The sequence below is a fragment of the Cannabis sativa genome, chromosome 7 (genome assembly GCF_029168945.1).
Source record: "Cannabis sativa cultivar Pink pepper isolate KNU-18-1 chromosome 7, ASM2916894v1, whole genome shotgun sequence".
Taxonomy (NCBI): Eukaryota; Viridiplantae; Streptophyta; class Magnoliopsida; order Rosales; family Cannabaceae; genus Cannabis; species Cannabis sativa.
The window spans coordinates 5,838,778-5,858,163 of NC_083607.1; the positions used below are offsets into that span (position 1 = coordinate 5,838,778).

The window sequence follows — 19,386 nt, forward strand, 5'->3', positions numbered from 1 at the left end:
GATTGAGATACCACTTGATGTGTGTGGGCACTACTCATCTCACAAGAATTTCAAAATTGCTCTCTATTTTTCTCTCTCAATTTCGTGGCTTATCATCCATGCAAGAGAAGAGAACAAGGTTGCTTTATATAGGGAAAAGGGAGAGCACAACTTTCCAAATAAACAGTTTCCTTAATTACTGTGTAATCAATTAACTGCCTTATTTAGTGTGATCAACCACTTTCCTATTTTTGCTAGGCTTTGATTAGCAATTACATGGCAACTAAAATTGAAAATAATAATTGGGAAACACGCAAAGAGGTGTCGGCCATAGGGTGATATGGGCCTCACTTGGATTTTGCAGTTTCCCCAATTTTATTTCAATTTCTCCATAAATGCCATTTTTCCAATTCTAATCATTTAAATGCCAAAACTAATTATTTAATAACTAAAATAGATTATTAAATAATATTGTCATTTAAAATAATTATTAATTAGACATACAAAGTCTCTTAATCAATAATTAAACCTAGAAACCCTTTTCTTTACAATTTCATCCTTAAACTGTGAGAATTCATAAAGTAGACATAGTCTAACTTTTAGAATTATAATTGATTAATTAAAATCAATTAACTGAGTCTTACAAGCAGTATGGTCTCAACTAGTATGGGGACCATGAGTCTATATAACCGAGCTTCCAATAAGTCGAACCGAATTTACCAAGTAAATTCCCTAACTTATTAATTCCTCATTGAATCCACACTTAGAACTTGGAATTGCACTCTCAGTCATATAGAAACGCTCTATATGTTCCACGATATAGACACGTCATTAGTTATCCATTGTTATAACCCTAATGTGATCAATGATCCTCTATATAGATATTTACACTGTACAGGGATTAAATTACCGTAACACCCTACAATGTATTTTATCCTTAAAACACTTAACCCTGTATAAATGATATTTCACCTAAGTGAATTGAGATCTCCACCATTTATCTTCGTTTGGTTAAGCTCGAAGGAAATCATCTTTTACTTCTATTTGCCAAATAGAAGCTATAGATTCCATATTTATGTTAGCGCTCCCACTCAATTCCACTACCGTGTTCCCAAAATGTAAGTATCACCCTAACCCAAAAGTAGGCTTAACTTAACAAATCAAAGAACACGAATAACACTCTTGAGATTGAGCCTAACCATATCAGGATTTCGATCATTTGATCTAGGATCAACAGGTTATATTGAATTGAATAGATATTACAGTAAGTTTTAACATATCTAATCAAAGTTCAATATCGGTCCCTTCCGATGTATACTCCATACATCCGATACTGGTAAACTTTGCCAATGTCCTGGAAAGGACATAACACTTTTCCAAGGTGTAAGAATACCTATCGCTGATTATACCATGTCAGTCTAAATCCAGTGTTCTGACAAATCAGGGAATCAACTTTTGAACATATAATAAAGATTATATTCCACTGTGCTGACAACACTATAATCTTTAACCAACTCATATGTTCTGGACTTAAAAAGAATTCATACATTATATACACATATAATCATGAAATAAATCATGTGAACCATGCAACATAAAATGTTATTTCTGATATTTATTAATAAGTAAATCTGATTATATGAAATGAGTTTTATTTAGGGCATAAAACTCAACAAAAGATTGTTTCCTATTTCTAAGGACCAACCAAATGGTAGATGCCACATCTGGTTATAAGTTGTGGCCTTTATAGATGCCTACTCAGGTTACAACCAAATTAAGATGCATGTGGCTGATCAAGAATGCACTAGCTTTCGGACTGATGCCCTTTAGGTCAAGAATGCCAGAGCAACATACCAACGGTTAGTCAACCCGATGTTTAAGAACCTGCTGAATAATTAACACTTCAAGCAGGTAAACATATTTTTCTTATTTATTCTAAAATCATATTTTCTTAGCTTAATATTTTATTAATTCGATTTAAAAAAAAACTCGATAAATAATTTCCATACATCAAAAGGATCACCTTGAATAATAGATCGTAATAATACTATTCTTGAGTCCAAAATAACCATCAATGTAGCTATATAAAAGTTTTTAAAGTTACTAAGAACAAAGCAGATTACTTTCACTTTGGGTGCACACATAAAAAAAATACGATAAATGTCAGTATATTTTAAAATTAAATAAAATTCTGTATTTGTGTAAATAAAATCAAAAGTACAATTGCAGGTGAAATCTCTAGTTAATAGTTGGCATGGTTCATGAGCCTATCTTAGAGTGAAAGACACATAAAGCCTCTCTGTCTCCTCCTCATATGATTACGTATGGGCCAGATAAGGTATTTGACATGTTATCTTATAGAATAGCCTCTTTATCTCTTCCTCGAGTGTTTAAGGGCCAGAAAATGTATTTGATATGTTCTTTCATGGGAAACATTGTAGAAAACAAGTTAGATAGTAAAATCAAATTACCTTATGATTATCTTACTTTTTGTGAAGAATCTAAATTACCATGTGTACGAACTCAACATCACATCTCTAGTAGCTCCCATTTTGGTCAATGCTATGGGTAAAATAGCTTGTGTTGTGAGGAGCTTAAGAGCAATATACTTGACAAGAAATTATTCTTGAAGAGTAAACTTCTAGAGAATTCTTTTTAGGGGCTAGCTCTCGGGCTACCTATAGAAATGAATATCTTGTCTCAATAGCTTTACCTTTAGTTGCTGAGCAATTTAATGTTCTAAGGAACTGTCTCTAAATGTGCCCCATGTCAAAGTAAAAAACATATGGTACACATATTAATTAAAAAAACATTACAAATTAAAAGCATAACATGTTTAAAAATATGTATTTTATGAAAATAAAAACACAAAAAAAGTAATAATATATGCACATATAATTCACACACAAATAATATTATATTTGTGTGTGATTTATGTGTGCACATATCATTACTCTTATTATAATATGTATATTAAAAAATTAAAAAAAATATAATAAAATTAATTAATTACTTTTATTGTTTCGATTCATCCTGGTTAGGAGAATGCTAAGGTAGTTCAGCTTGTGATCTCGAGTTCTGGGGTTTGGGATGTTGATTTGTTGTCTAACCTTTTTACTTAGCGGGACAAATTGCTCATTCAGAGTGTTGTTCTTAATGATGCGTTAGGAGTGGACCAATGGTATTAGAATAGGGAGAGTTTGGTAGTTTGGATATATATAGTGTAAAAGAGTGCCTACAAGTATCTTCAAGTTTTGAATGGGAGGTGGGAGGAACAACTAGTTCTTGTATTGGCAAAATCTTTAGAATATTAAAATCCCTCCAAAAGTCCATCATGTGTTATGGAGAGCTTGCTCATGTATCTTACCCACATCCATGCAGCTTCTAGGAGAACATGTAGATGTTTTTTTTTATGTGTCAAGTGTATCATGGAGGAGTTGAGTCTATTATTGTTGCTTAATTTTATAGTTTACGCAAGTGTACGTAATTTATTGCTGTTAAATACTCACACAGATGAGATCGATTCATTAGAGAATTGATATTGAGTACCACTAAATTAGATTTATATTTTTATTTGGTAGAATCGAAAATATAGTTAAGCAATTAATTAACTAAAAATTAAAAGACAATAAAATAAACAATAAAAAGTGTAGTTAACTATGGATTAATGATTAGGAATATGAATCCTGTTATTTTAGTTACCCAATTATTAATTAAAATATTAATTTTCTCCTTTTAAGTGATGACAGATTATAAAAATATTTCTAACACTTCTCAGATCATTAAGGTCCTAAATCTTATATTATCTACTTGCAGAAATTAACATATAATTTGCATTGATTACATAATCTAAATGTCACATAGGCTATGTAAATACTCTCGTTTTACATCAAAACCTATGTTTGTTCAATTATAGCATTCTTAATATTCACTTGTCAAATTTTACATTCAAGATGACCAGTCTAAAACATGCATTAAAGAAAATAAGAACAAATCACATAATCCAGGAAAGAAAAAACTAACAATCACATTAACTAAATCGGGAAAACATCAACTAACATTCATCACATCTCTAAATTGGGAATTTAGTTCATGATATCCATGTTCATATCCATAATAAAACTAAAAATAAAAATTAACATAAAATAAATAAAAGAAAAAGAAAAAAAATGATTGTGGAATAGATCTGGGTTGCCACTCTCACTCTCGATGTGGTCCTTTACTGCTTTTAAGGTTAATTTTCTAACTCGCAGTTCCTTTAAATATAAGCAAATTAAACATAAAATATTGCAAGAATATGAAATTACCCTCGAGTCGTACGAACTCTCTTGCTGAGACCACTAATAGCCTCGCTACGGTGAGATTACCATCTTGATCAAAACATGCCCTTTCTGCCTAAGTTTTGCCGCAGCCATAAGTCAGCTCAGCTCACCGCGGTGATGAAGAATTAGCTGCGGCCAAATTAAGCCTCGATCCAGCCATTGGATCAGGCAAAAAAAAAAACACGTCCATTCTACCAAAATCTAGTCATGGCCATAAGTTATCTCGTCGCGGCGGTGAATGGTTGAAAAATAGATTTTTCAATCTAGTTTGTCTCGCCTTGGTTCTTTATTAAATTTTGATGCTCTAGACTTGTACAGACTCAAGAAACCTAAAAACACAGAAAATAAGTATAATTTTTTCCTAAAAGTATTAAAAGTGACTAAAAATAACTCTAAATATCACCCAAAATCTAGGTTAAAAATAGCTTAACAATTATTCATATCATGGTTGAATGTTCGTTTGCTTCACTTTGCTGGAAATGATTTGATGCTTTGGTTTTAGGGACATTGTATCCTGATTTTTTTAGCTCGTTTCTAATGTTCTGACTATTTTCTCGAAGGCTAAAACTAGTCAGGTAGCAATGATTTGTTGGGTTTTGTGGTGCTTGTTGGTTTAATTTGCAAGGTAGTAGTTTTGTTGTCAATGAAGTTGTTTAATCTGGTATTACTTATCTCAATGGAATGATGCTCAAAATAATGACACTAATGCTAGGCAGTCTACTTCTTTTTCTGTTGTTAGTACAGAGCATTGGATTTTACCTATTAATAACATGATTAAGATCAATGTAGATATTTCTGTTGTTGGTGGGAATGATAGCTTTGGGATTGGTTGGGTAGCGTGTGACCATAGAGAAAATATCATTGAAGCTGATTCAAAGTTGTTGTCTAGTTGTGTACAACCGAATATGGCAGAAGTTATGGGAGTCAAAGAGGTTCTAACTTGGATCAAACATCAAAAATTTTCTCAAATTATTATTAAAATTTATTGTCAAGTAGTTGTTCATGCAATGTCATACTCTCCAAATGACTTCTCCATGTGGGTTGATTATTTCTAATTGTAAACATATATATATATATATATATATATATATTTTACTTAAAGCAATGTCTTTATTATTTTTGTTAAATGATTTGTGAATAAGGCAGCTAATTTTTTGGCTCGTGCTGCTTATTCTTTTTCAGGTCGTCGATTTAGAGGGAGATTTATCCCGACTAATCTTCATGCTATTTTATTAACAAATTTACATTTTAATTAATAATACAATGAACTTTCAATGAAAAAAGTTTTAATAATATGTATATATTTTATGAGTGATCTCTATTATTATTTTGGTCCCATTTAGCTGAAAAATTAAACTCTTTACAAATTTAGTTGGCGCTGAGACAAATTAAATAAAAAAGAATAATTATTAATTTTGTCTCCTAAACTTTTGATACTATCCGATCCTGTTCCCTAAAATATACGGGTTGTTAAAAAAATTTCTTGAACTTACATTTACAGAAATTTAATCATTTGTTAGGTTTCGTCTTATTATTTTGTTCAAATATTGACGTATCTTTGTAAATTAGCAATTTCTCCCTTAAATTTTGACAACTATCAAATTGTACCCCCTCAAATAAAAATGAGAATGATTCAATTTTTTTTGAAGATCTTAAAAGATTAATTTAGGTCTTAAAATAAATTATTTTGAATGATTAACAAAATTAAAAAAAAAAAAATCTTAAAATAAATTAAGCGATTTAAAATTTTTATTTATTTTTATTAAAAATATATATTTAGATATAAAAATGTATATTAAAATTTTAATTTTTGTAAAAACTAAATTTTACGAGAACAAGTTTGAGTCTAGTTTTTACTCCAAAAATCTAGATTTATTTAAGTAAATATAATATTTTTTTTAGTTTAACTTTTTTTAAAAAAATAATATTTTTATTGAATTTGTAATTATTTTCCTTTTATTTTGTATGAGTTTGTAAATATAAATAAGCTTAATTTTTTCTTTACAAAATTTTAGTTTGTTTAAATTATTTATTAGATTTTCAATAATTTTAGTTTGATTTTTGAAGATATTTGTTTATAAATAATATAGTTTGATTTTTTTTTTTTAAATAATTTAGATTTTTTTAAGTAAACTTAATTTTTTTTTATTAATTTAATACTTTTAGCAGGGTTTTAATAAAATTTTTTCTCAAAATTAATAGAAAATTATAATTTTTAATTTTTGTCAATAAAAAGGGACAAAATTTTGTATTGAGCATGTCTAAGGGTAAAAATATTAATTTTTAACGATAAAAGAAACGGAACTTAACAAAAGTGGTATGATTATACAACTGTTATATTTTAGGAAATTTTTTAATTTTAAGGGGGAGAATTAAGTAGTGTTGAAAGTCTAGAAGCTAAAAACACTAATTATTCAATAAAAAATGTAAATAAATAACTAAAATTATTTTGTGGTTTTTATCAAATTAATAAAAATCTTTAGTCATTGTTCCTTAAATAGAAACCCAAAAAATCCAAAAATCATAAATAAATACATAATCCTTTTCCTTGAAGACTTATTATATATTTATTATTATTATTTTTAGAAGTTATTATCAATATCCGTGATCTTGAGAAAATAAAAGGAACCAATAAGATTTTCTTCAATAAAGAAGAGTAATGTAATCTCAACCACAAAGTGAATTGGGTATCCGACAGTGTGGGCCAGCCCAAATACGTTGAAAGCCCACTATTAGATAAGGCAAAGATAAGGCGCGAGCTGTTCAGAACCGTCAGATGGATACTCTCCTCGATCCAACGTTTATAAACTCGCCACGTATGGATAATTCCCATACAGCTCGATTTCAAAAATCTTAAATAATAAAAATCAAAACCCATTTATGTCTCTTTAATTTACCAGAAGAAAAAAAATTCTCACTCTCAGCACACTCCTTCTGCTAATATACGCACCGGCGCACGTTAGCCGAATATGGCCACCACGACATCAGCCGCAGCCACGTCCTCATTCATCGGAACACGTTTACCCGACGTGCACTCAAACTCGGGTCGGGTCCAGGCCCGTTTCGGATTCGGAGCCAAGAAAAGCCCACCTAAGAAATCGATAAGGCCAAGTAACGATCGCCCACTTTGGTTCCCCGGAGCTAAGGCACCTGAATATCTAGACGGAACCCTAGTGGGTGACTATGGATTCGACCCATTTGGGCTGGGAAAGCCAGCGGAGTACCTTCAGTTCGATCTGGACTCGCTGGATCAGAATCTGGCGAAGAACGAAGCCGGGCAGATCATCGGAACAAGGACTGAGGTGGCGGACGTGAAATCTACGCCGTTCCAGCCGTACAGTGAGGTGTTTGGGCTTCAGAGGTTTAGGGAGTGTGAGCTTATTCATGGACGTTGGGCCATGCTTGCTACTCTCGGTGCTCTCACTGTTGAGTGGCTCACCGGAGTTACCTGGCAAGATGCCGGAAAGGTATGTCCGTACGTAAATTATTTTTATAGTAAAGTAATGTTAGTGTTTTTTCTTTCTTTTTTAAATGATAACTTAATTATACTAATTACTATATAATTATTTATATTTTGTAAAATTTATACCCATCAAATTCAAACTCAAGTGTGAGTTTCAAGTATGTAGATTTGATCACTAACCTTCACAAGTTTAATTAATTATAATTAGTTTAAATCATTGTTTCTTTTTAAAAAAATTAAAAGATATGGGAGGAAATTTATTATTTATATATTTTATGGAATATGTATTTTTTTAATTTGAAGCAAAGTTGATTATATTATTATTTTCAGTTAATATTCTAATCTATGTCAATTTGTTTATAAAATATAGACATTAATTGAGTGACAAAGTGGCATGCATAACAATTAAGTCTAAACTTTAATAACAATCCAAGACCAAACCAATATGAACATTATTACACTAATTTTTATGTAATTATATGGAATATTAATTTTAGGGATAATTACCTAGGCACTATTTTTTTTTTTTTTTTGTTAAAAAATTTTATTTTTATGTTTAATATTTTATTTTTTACATTTTTACAGTTTTTTTTGTAAAAATACGAAAACAACAAAAAAATTACATAAAAATAATATCAAAATAATATCAAAACAACAACAAAAAATAACATAAAGATAACCAAAAATTAGTAACAAATTAACATGAATACAACATAAAAATACTATACTTTGTGTAAATAAAATTTAAAAATTCTTAAAAATATTTAAAATTCTATAAAATTATATATTTGTAATTTTTTTATTATTTTTGTAAACCCTTAATTTTAGATGTATGTATATGTATGTATAGGTGGAGCTAGTGGATGGATCATCATACTTGGGGCAACCACTACCATTCTCAATAACAAGTCTGATATGGATAGAGGTTTTAGTAGTTGGGTACATTGAGTTTCAGAGAAACGCAGAATTGGACCCAGAAAAGAGGCTTTACCCAGGTGGAAAGTTCTTTGACCCATTGGGCCTTGCTGAAGACCCAGAAAAGAAGGCCACTCTTCAACTCGCCGAAATCAAACACGCTCGTCTCGCCATGGTTGCCTTTTTGGGCTTTGCTGTCCAGGCCGCTGCCACTGGAAAGGGCCCACTCAACAATTGGGCTACCCATTTGAGTGACCCACTTCACACCACCATTATTGACACATTCACCTCTTGAAATTAAAAAAAAAAAAAAAAAAAAATCTAATGGGAATTAATCTTCTTGTACTTTTTTTTTTTAGTTGAACTACTACTCTTTATCTCTTTCTCAACTTTTTCTTGTAAAAATATTATTGTGAAAATAGAGGTATGATCAATTATGGGGATGGGATCAAATCAATGTGTGAGCTTTGCTTGTTTTGTATGAGAATGAGATGTATGTGAAATTGGAATTAAATTTCCCCTTCATTTCATAGGAACGTAATAATAAAAACATAGCAAGTTGCTAAGAGCACACACAATATGCATCAAAACACTTTATTTTTCGGTTAAATTATAGACAACAAGAGTGTTAAGGAAACTCTTTTGTACTTTCTTTTACACTCTCTATAAATTAGTGACAAATGTCATCCTTTGAGATTAGTGTATTTGTATTTAATAATTAGACATAATATTATTACATTATTATATCTATGCCATTACAATAAAATTATTCTAAATTTTTACTTAGAGCTAAATATAAATATATATCTTAAACAAAGTTATAGCACCATTTAAAAAAACAAAACAAAAAAAGAACAAAATAATAAAATATGATTAGAATTTGTTTAACAATTTAAATAATCATATAAAAAGTAATTAAAGCTATTTTATTTATATACTTTTTTACAACACTTTTTTTTATTATTACTATTAGTTTAATTCAAAACACATATATCACTTGTGTTTTGTTTCAATGTAAAAAAAAAAAAAAAATATCAATATAACTATATAGTAGACACTAAATAAAAGCTAATTAGGATTTTTGTCCCCTGAACTTTGACATGTACCAAATTATGCCCCCTGAACTTTTAAGTTCGTTAAAAATGCCCCTTGAACTATTGAGATTTTTGGATTTAAGGACTTTTTTTTCTTCCAATTTTAGTAAAAAAGTCTAACATGGATGAAAGTCCAGGGATCATGATTTAGTACATGTCAAAGTTCAAGTGGGATGATTTGGTAGATATCAAAGACTGAGGAGCATGGTTTAGTATATAAACAATCACTAAAATAGTAAAATTTAATGAAATTAGACAAAGTCCTTAAATCCAACAATCTCAATAGTTTAGGGGGCATTTTTAACGACCTTAAAAGTTCAGGAGATATGATTTGGTACATGTCAAAGTTCAGGGGGTAAAAATCATAATTACCCTTAATTAAATACATTAATCGATGAGTATTTACAAGTTAATCTTAATTTTGAATTTTAGAATTAAGAGTGTATGTCAGTCAGTTTTGTTGGTTTATTCTACATTTTATTCAACTAATTATGAAGATCGAGTTACAAAAATTTAATTGCAACCCGTCAAATTAAAAAAAAAAGAAAAGAAATTAGTAACCCTTCCAATGAATTAGTTGGTTTGGTCAGGTTAATCCGCCTAAACCGAGAACTAATATTTTTTTCTTACATTCAATTGTTATATTTTAATTAATTGTGATAATGAGACTAGTATATATATATATATTGAATTCACAGTTCAAATCAACCACCATAAAAGAAACATAGTATAGGGCACGGTTTAAAATCGTTGCCTATAGTATAGGGTACGGTTTAAAACCGTTGCCTATAATATAGGGCACGGTTTAAAACCATCGCCTATACTCTGTTATAGGCGACGGTTTTAAATCGTCGGGAAGTCCACATTAGCGACAGTTTTTAACCGTCGCCTATTTTATCCGTTTTGCGACGGTCGAATAGGCGACGATTATAGAAACCGACGAGAATCTCTTAAACGACTGTTTAAAAACGCCAGGAAAAACTATTTTTGTAGTAGTGTTTGAATATTAACTATCATTTTAATTTTTATCTAATTGCAAATTATTATTATTGTTATCAAATTTTCTTAAAATATACAAGTAATTTTAAAAAACTACAATGTAAATGTGATGTCCATATTTCGAGCAACAAATATAGTCACAACACGAGTTCGAAAATAAAAGAGAATGCACTTAAGAAAAATAAATATGGTATTTAAAGTTCCTCGAAAATAACTATTAGCAATTTTATATTTAAGTCTTACGTTAAGAAGATAATTAAAGGTGAGTAAAAATTTTAAATGTTAACTAGAGAACATGCGAGAACAAAATAGCATGTATTGCAATCATCTCGAATGTGACTAAGTACAAAATCTATACCTTAAAAGAAAATGCAAGATATACAAAGGCGAGATGAGTCACCACATGGAATGCGAGACGAATTTAAGAAACCCACATGGTAAACTGCTAATGTAATATGCGAGCAGCAAAGTGTAGGAAGGTTTCTCAGTGAAATAACCGTTTATTGGATTAAACCAAATGATTGTTACTAAGCATTTATGCATTTTACCACACGTTGTAATTGTATGAAATGTGGGAATTGACCATATTTCATGAACAGTTATTAAGATAAGTCTTAAAAAAAATAACTACCATATGAAAATTCTATAAATAGGAGAGAAGACTACTGAGCAAGGGATGGTCAATTTTCGATCAAGTAATCACTTTGAAAGAAATTTATCTTTGATTCTTTGTATGTCTTTTCATTCGATACTTTGTAAACAAAACATTAAAAATTATAATGACTCGTAAACTATGTACAATTAACTACAAAACCACGTAAATATCTTGTGTTTATTATTCTTCAAAAGTTCTTATAGAAATTATTTAATTTAATTCATAAAAAAGTCTCATTTTTTGTGAACGAAATTTTGAGTTAATAACAAAAGAATTGGATTAAAAAACTTTTCTCAATGCTAAAACAAAATTTTTCTCATGAATATAATTGTTTTTTCTTTACTAAAGAAAAATTAGGGTTTTCTAAAAAAAATTCTTAACAAAGTAAAAAGAAAAGAAAAAAAAAAATCATAACTATATTAGTTTTGAGGGCATTTTGGTAAGAGGAACTAAATTTTGCTGTTGGCCAAGAAAGAAAGTACTCTTGTACGAATTCTTACCGGTTCAATATATCTCCGGCGAGTCTCTCTCGAGTGTAAAATTTTCACTTCTTGATTAGACCTACAGTCTCTCCAATTCTTCTTCTTCAATTCAAGTAAGATTATTCAATTTACAATGTAACCCTATTTACTTCGCTCTAGTTTCTACTTTGCAATTCGTTGTACAAAAGTTTTTTGTTTACAATGTGTTTGATTATTTGTCTAAGAGAAACTAGTGACTAAATGGCCTTTGATTAATATCTATCATGAATTTCTATGTTTTTGTTTTTTCATTTCCTTATTTTCTTTTCACATTGTTAAATTTCAAAGGGAGTTAAATTCTTAGATTTTGATTTGTTGGTAATTCAAGATACTTGGGTTACTTACTGATTTAATTATGAATTTGAATTGGGGTGTTGCTACATTGATAAATAGAGAGGCTTATTTTCAGTAACTTACTTACTGATATAGTTTTATTCAGATGGTTCTGTTTTGATTATGAGAAAACAAACACATGGGAACTCAGAATATTATGTGGAATTATTCAAAGAGGATTTTCACATTTGGGCTCATAGGAATCACCATTTCTGATAGATATGCAAGTGTTGCTGCCGTTCGGGGTTCTTCTATGTCTCCCACATTTAATTCCAGCTCTGATACTTTGCTGGGTATGGAAAGGAAACTTGTGAATTGTTTCAGAATGTTAAAATAATGGTTTACCATTCATAGGTTTGGCTGTATGATTGTGTGTTTTATTGCCTGATTATGGATTTGATTGCAGATGACTATGTCTTGGTGGAGAAATTTTGTCTAGAGAAGTACAAATTTTCACATGGTGATGTAGTTGTTTTCAGGTAATCCTTCCGTTTTTCTGTTTGGATATCCTTTTTGTTAGATTAATCACTGTCTTTTGGATGTAAAAACTTGTAGTGCTCAGTAGTATTCATTCAAGTATGACTAATTCCTTCAATTTTATTACCTAGCATAATGAACTATCTATGAGACATTCTTAGAAAATGTCGGTATCATATCTTTTAGGGGGGTTTGAAGAAACTGCTGACCAGTAAAACAAAGAATAAATTGTAGAAATCCTCCTGTTGCAATACTACTTAGGAATGATCTAATTGGAATTCATGTTACATTGGTGGGTAGTTTTCTAAGCCTCAAGCAATGCAACCTTGCATGTGGTTATGGGAGGTTGCCCTGTTTCATATTGTTTTCCTTCTATTATAGAAACCTCTTACATCATTGTTACCAGTGGGGCATTGAGTGAACATTCCTCTACTGGTGATCTGATCAAATTTAAATGTTGGCTTGTTTTTGATTATTATTATTATTTTTATCCTTTTGATTTAAGCTTGTCTTCACACTCTATTGACACCAAGATTGTGATGCTGAAAAACACTACTTACTTAGTTGCAACATCTGCAGCTCCCCACAGAATCACAAGGAGAGGCACATAAAGAGAATAATTGGCTTGCCTGGAGATTGGGTTGGGCTTCGTCATTCATCAGATGTCATCAAAATTCCACAAGGACACTGTTGGGTTGAAGGAGACAATCCTAGTTCCAGCATGGATTCAAATTCTTTTGGCCCGGTAAGTTGATTTTACTACGTCGATGAAGAGATACTTTAACAATAGCATAATTGCTCTTATTATCTTCTTAGGTGTTAAAAATGTCGCAAAAATCCTGTGATGTAGCACAAACTATAGTCTTTTATGTTAGTAGCTAAACAGTAGTGAATGGAACTTAACATGATGTTGTTATAACTCAGTTTCCATCAAGTTTTAGATTTTGTTGCAATCCATCATCCATGCATACTTTTAGGCACATTCTTTATCTTTTCACAATTCAAAATCTATACCGATCAAAAGACAAACTAGGCTGCAAGGCTGTTTAAACTTTTATAAAAGCATCGTGATTGCATTTCAATTGCAAACAGAAAAAGTTTAAAGTGCACAGAACTTTTTCCTGGACAAAGTTGCAATTAGTTAATCTTTCAACTGACTTTATTGCATTATAAGCTTGTGAATGTAGCTTTATAAAAACTATGCTAAACCAGAACCAACTGTGGTTGACAGGTTCCTCTAGGTTTAGTTCAAGGAAGGGCGAGTCACATTGTGTGGCCTCCTCAGAGACTAGGTGCTGTGGAGAGAAAAGTGCCTGAAGGGAGACTATCTTCTTCCTAGCTGGATTTTTTATTTTTCAGTCAAAGGTCCCTTTTTTTCTCATGGGAAACAAATTTCACCACTACACTATTGACTATTGAGAATCCTTATACCTCATGTATGTTTTGGGGATTGAAATTCTCTGTCCCATTTATTACATGTATTTTGGCCAAGTTTCAATTCTTTTGTTGAGTCATTTACTTTTGCAAAATTAAATGTTTTAATCTTCAAAAGAAAATGATTGGGAAAGAAAATAAAGAATGTTAATTTAATAATTTGTAACAATCTTTGACTAAATAGATTGGATTACTCATTTAATCATTACTATTCTCATTCTTGGTTGAACTAGAGCTATGAAAACAGGTAAGAGTGAGTTGCAATGATGAGATTATTATTGAGATAAGTCTATGAGAGAATACATGAAGAGCAACACTCAATAATACACAAAAAAATCAGATACTTATCACACTCCCCACTGATTAGTCATCTTGCTCAAATCATCTTCTTTCACTCCTTGCTATACCAACCAATTCTTGCAAGTTCTTTATCTGTAAATCTTTATTCAAACAATAGTTTCAAGAATAATAATAAGAAGAAATGAAAAATATAAACATAAAATACTATTAGATTTTCAACTTAGCAAATAAGTCAGAGGAATAATCATCCTCATCAGTATCAGTATCAGTTTCATCACAATCATCTTGAGATTTCTTTACCACTTTCAAGAAAGTAGTAAGCTTCATCATCAAGCCCTTTTCTTGTTCATTCAACCTTTTCAATTCAACCATGAGATCAAAGAGAATGGCATTATTGGAGTTGAGTTTGTGTGAAACCTTGAATTTGGAGTCAATGTTGGGATTCCCAGGATATGAAGAAAAGCATTGAGTTAGTAAGTGATTAAAGTTTGTTTTGAGACATTGTTGATCTTTATGGTAATATTGGTGACCGTGATGAGTGAGGGTCAGGTAGTTGAGCTCTTCAATCATGGTGTCCATGCTTTGAATGGAGTTAGCCAATTCAGTTGCTATTGATTCCACTAATTTCACCAGTAATGAAACTTTGTTTGCCATTGTTGAAGATATTAACAACAACAACAACACAATGTTTTAGAGAGTTTGAAAAGAAGTTGTTAAAATCAGACTTATCCTATAAATATATAGTAAGAGAAAGTTAGTTAATTTAGGTATTTCTGTGAAAGATTCTCATTTTTTTTTTACAAAGTGATTAGGTACATGATACTAACATTTTTCTTTACAAAGGTAATGAATTAAAGAATTTTTACGCAAAGTAATTGCAATGATACTTTTCTTATATTTTTACTAATAAACTGAATTAATTTTTTAAGGATATTTTTTTAGGGGAATTACTCCTTATATTATTTTTTTAATTTTTTTTTTTCAAATTTACGGTTTGAGTTTCTAAAGTGGTTGCAGCGCTAGTTGCACTAGGGGTTTCTATGTCTAATTCCGTAAAAATGTAAAAAAAAAAACTATTTTGAAGTGTAAAAAACTGTTTTTTATTTATATTTTTATAAAAAACAATATAAAAACAACATAATGTAAATGTAGCATTAACATTAAAAAAAAAGTGTAAATAGCTTAAAAATAAACCGTTCATAATTTTATAAAAGATAAAAAAAACTTTAAATCCGTGTTAAAATTACTATATTTTTGTAATAATTTTGGTCTTCTTTTTTGGATAATTATGAGAACTAAATTAATTGATTAGGATTTATTAGTTTCTATGGTATATCGTATCATATATTTAATGAATAGATAGGTTTTTTTGTAAATAAATTTTCTAAGCAATTAAAAAAAAATGAAGAAACATAACTTTAATGAGGAACTAAATTTTCATATTTTATGTAAAATAAAAAATATTGAAATAAGGGTATTTATAAATTTTTAGGATGCAAATAAAATCTCCCATTTCTTTTTGGCCGAGAAAGTATACTTATACACAGTGACTTAAGTTTTATTTATTTATTTATTTTTTTAAGAAGTACTTTATTTTAAACTGGATGCATTAATACAAATCAAACATTACAAGAATTTGGCAAATAATATCATGATTAGCACAAGAGGGTACCACCCCAATCCACATAGCACTCGTTTTACAATCTAAAGCATAATTGGTTAACAAATGGGCCGCTCTATTAGCTTCCCGATACACAAAAGAGAGTCCCGTGACCGCAAAATTCATCAACAACCGTCGAATCTGAACAACAAACCATCAGTTTCATGACAACTTTGATCTTTGTTCAGCACCAGTTGCACCACCTCTCTACAGTCAGATTCCACTCCAAACGCATGCAGGTTCCTCTGTAATCCCACCTTAATGCCATCCCGAATTGCACACAGTTCAGCCACTAATGGAGAGCTCTTCATCGAACACCACCGACTAGAAGCAAACTCAACATTACCCCTATCATTTCACACCAGAATACCCACCCCAGAACCTTCTAATATACACCGAACACTAACATTCACGTTGATTGTGCAATTGTCAACAGTTCAATCAACGTGGATGCTGGTGTAAACTAAAATATAAGGAACTCTATTTTTGACATTGTAAACTATTTAAAATTTTCCAAAAATTTACAAGAATAATACTTTAATTATATCAAATACCGCTATGAAAAAAAAAATTAAAAAAAATATTCTGACATGTGATTTCAAACGTAAAAATTGACTACAAAATAGTAATAGGAAGTTATAATTAACAATGTGTAATTACCCTTATACATTACGAAAATTTTTGACTTCGTGTAAGAGCACTCCCAACAGCTTCTCTATTCTATTCTTTAAAATACATCACTAAAACTCTACTTTATCTATTTGACCTCAAACTTTTACATTATATTATATATCAACTTCTCTATTTTTTCTCTATATCATTTAAATATTATATTTTTAATATATTTTATTCATTTTATATTAATTATTCACATAATATTACACACATGTATAAAAAAGTTAAAGAAAATATTATTAAAATATGTTTAGCTAATAGTTATCTTTACATTTAGCTAAGTACTATTCATTGAGCTAAAAAAATATAGGCTAATTAGTAATTTTTCTCCCTGAACTTTGACATGTACTAAATCGTGCCCTCTGAACTTTTTTGGCTGTTAAAAATTCTCCCTGAACTATTGAGATTGTTAAATTTAAGGACTTTTGTCTAATTTTAGTAAAAAAATTCTAACATGGATGAAAGTTCAAGAGGCATGATTTAGTACATATCAAAGTTTGAGGGGCATGATTTGGTAGATATCAAAGTCTGAAGAACATGGTTTAGTACATAAACAATCACTGAAACAGTAAAATTGAATGAAATTAGACAAAAGTCCTTAAATTTAACAATCTCATTAGTTCGGGGGAATTTCTAACGGCCAAAAAAGTTCAAGGGACACGATTTACTACATGTCAAAATTCAGAGACAAAAATTACTAATTAGCCAAAAATATATAAAGGGAGCTAATACAATAGGTATTGCAATTTTTACCTATTGATAGGTATAATGATTTATAGCCATTGATTTAATCAAATGGCTTAAATTAACTCTTGGAAACTACACCATATTTAATATTTTTTTTTTATTTATAATGAATTTTAAATATTAATTTGGATCCAACTAATTAACAATACTCCAAAACTAACTCCAAACTTATAATTTTTCTTACTTATTACCTTATAACTTTTTGTAATTTTAATTAATTATTTTTTAATTTTGAATTTATATATTAATTTTATTTTCTACTCAACAATAATTATAGCTAAAAGAGTACAAAATATTCAAGTTATTTAATCCTAAAATAATCAATACAATCAACAATGTAATCACAGTGTAAGTGGTAAAATTCTCATACATCAACTACAATACTTATATTGATTATTATAAGTTGAACATGTTATAATTTTCCATAAGTATAATTATTGTTTTAAAATAAATTTAATTAAAATATATTTTTATGTAAATTTAAAATTAAAATTAATTTTTTAGTAGATGTAAAATAAAAAGTAAAAAAAATTATGGTTTGAAGTTTTGTTACTTGAATCTATAATTAATAATATTCAAGATTAATTATAAATAAATAAATATATTAATTATGGTGTAGTTTTCAAGAGTTAATTTGAGCCATTAGATTAAATCAAAGGTTATAAATTATTATTCCTATTGATAGGTATTTTACCCAATACCTACTGTAATAGTCCCATATATAAAATAACTAAAGTTTAAGAAGATCAATTTTGTAATTTTTTCTCAATAATTTAAAGATGAAGCTATTTTAACTATCTGTAGGGCCCGTTTGGTATGTAGGATTGGACTGGATTGGACTGGACAAGATTGGATTATGCTGAAAGTAATCCTGTGTTTGGTTTAAGAATGGACTGGACTATTTTATTTATTTCCTTTTAGAAAAAAAAAACTTAAATTAAATAAAAATATATAATAATAAATAAATATAAATAAATAATTCGTAGCAAAAAAAATAATATATCATATATAATTAAGAATATATCATAAATATATAATAAAATATTTTGTCATATTTTTTATTTAATAAATAATTAAAATAGTAAAATAAAAATACTTGAATAATATTTAATTGTTTATCTTAAACACTAATTTAATCACTAATTTAATATAAATATTAATTTTTTAAAATATTTATATAAATTTTTTAGTAATTTAAAAATAATATATAATTTTATTGTCATATTTTTTTTCTTAGAATCAATTTAATTAACTATTATTTAATTAATAATATTTTAAATTTTAAAAACTTATGTATAATAATTCAAAATTATACATTTTTACTAATTTTAATGAATAAGTTTTCGATAAAAAAATGTATAACTAAATTTGCGATAATTATTTCCTTTAAATTTTTATTAAATTAAAATATATTAATAAAATTTAAATTAAAAAAACGATAAAAAAAAAATCCCACTTGCATGGGATTATTTATCGTACTCTGTTGGATGGGATAAATAATCCCAGACAGATGAGATTAACTGAATTAGTTATCCAGACTTCTAAAATGCCCACATTAGATTAGACAAATTAACTTGTCTAATCAAATCTAAAAACTCAGAATCAATGGAATGTCTGTCTATCCATGAACATCTATTCTATCTGTATATCTAGGGGATCTCTTTATACACATAAAATGTTATTATGGCATGATATGATCGCCTAGCCGTAGCCGCATATCAGCTGCGCTCAATATGCGGGATTTCTGTTGGATCAGATCTTTCGCTTTGACTTACCAAACTGATCATAAGGAACTACACTAGAGTCGTTCTC

The 19,386-nt window shown here is 29.2% G+C and overlaps 2 protein-coding genes across 3 annotated transcripts; both read left to right on the plus strand.

Moving 5' to 3' along the window:
- Positions 1-6,928: 6,928 nt before the first annotated feature.
- On the plus strand, positions 6,929-9,122 carry LOC115697299 (chlorophyll a-b binding protein CP29.2, chloroplastic). Its single transcript, XM_030624245.2, has 2 exons — positions 6,929-7,768; positions 8,615-9,122. The coding sequence occupies exons 1-2, from the start codon at positions 7,271-7,273 to the stop codon at positions 8,972-8,974; spliced, it is 858 nt and encodes a 285-aa protein (XP_030480105.1). The 5' UTR covers positions 6,929-7,270; the 3' UTR covers positions 8,975-9,122.
- Positions 9,123-11,831: 2,709 nt separating this feature from the next.
- On the plus strand, positions 11,832-14,361 carry LOC115696996 (uncharacterized). Of its 2 annotated transcripts, none has more exons than XM_030623893.2 (5): positions 11,832-12,022; positions 12,378-12,574; positions 12,688-12,760; positions 13,338-13,503; positions 13,990-14,361. In XM_030623893.2, exons 2-5 carry the CDS (start codon positions 12,421-12,423, stop codon positions 14,095-14,097), a joined length of 501 nt encoding a protein of 166 aa, XP_030479753.1. In that variant the 5' UTR covers positions 11,832-12,022; positions 12,378-12,420; the 3' UTR covers positions 14,098-14,361. The 2 variants fall into 2 exon arrangements, with proteins under 2 accessions (XP_030479753.1, XP_030479752.1); XM_030623892.2 differs by having other exon boundaries at positions 11,837-12,022; positions 12,388-12,574.
- The last annotated feature ends 5,025 nt before the right edge of the window (positions 14,362-19,386 follow it).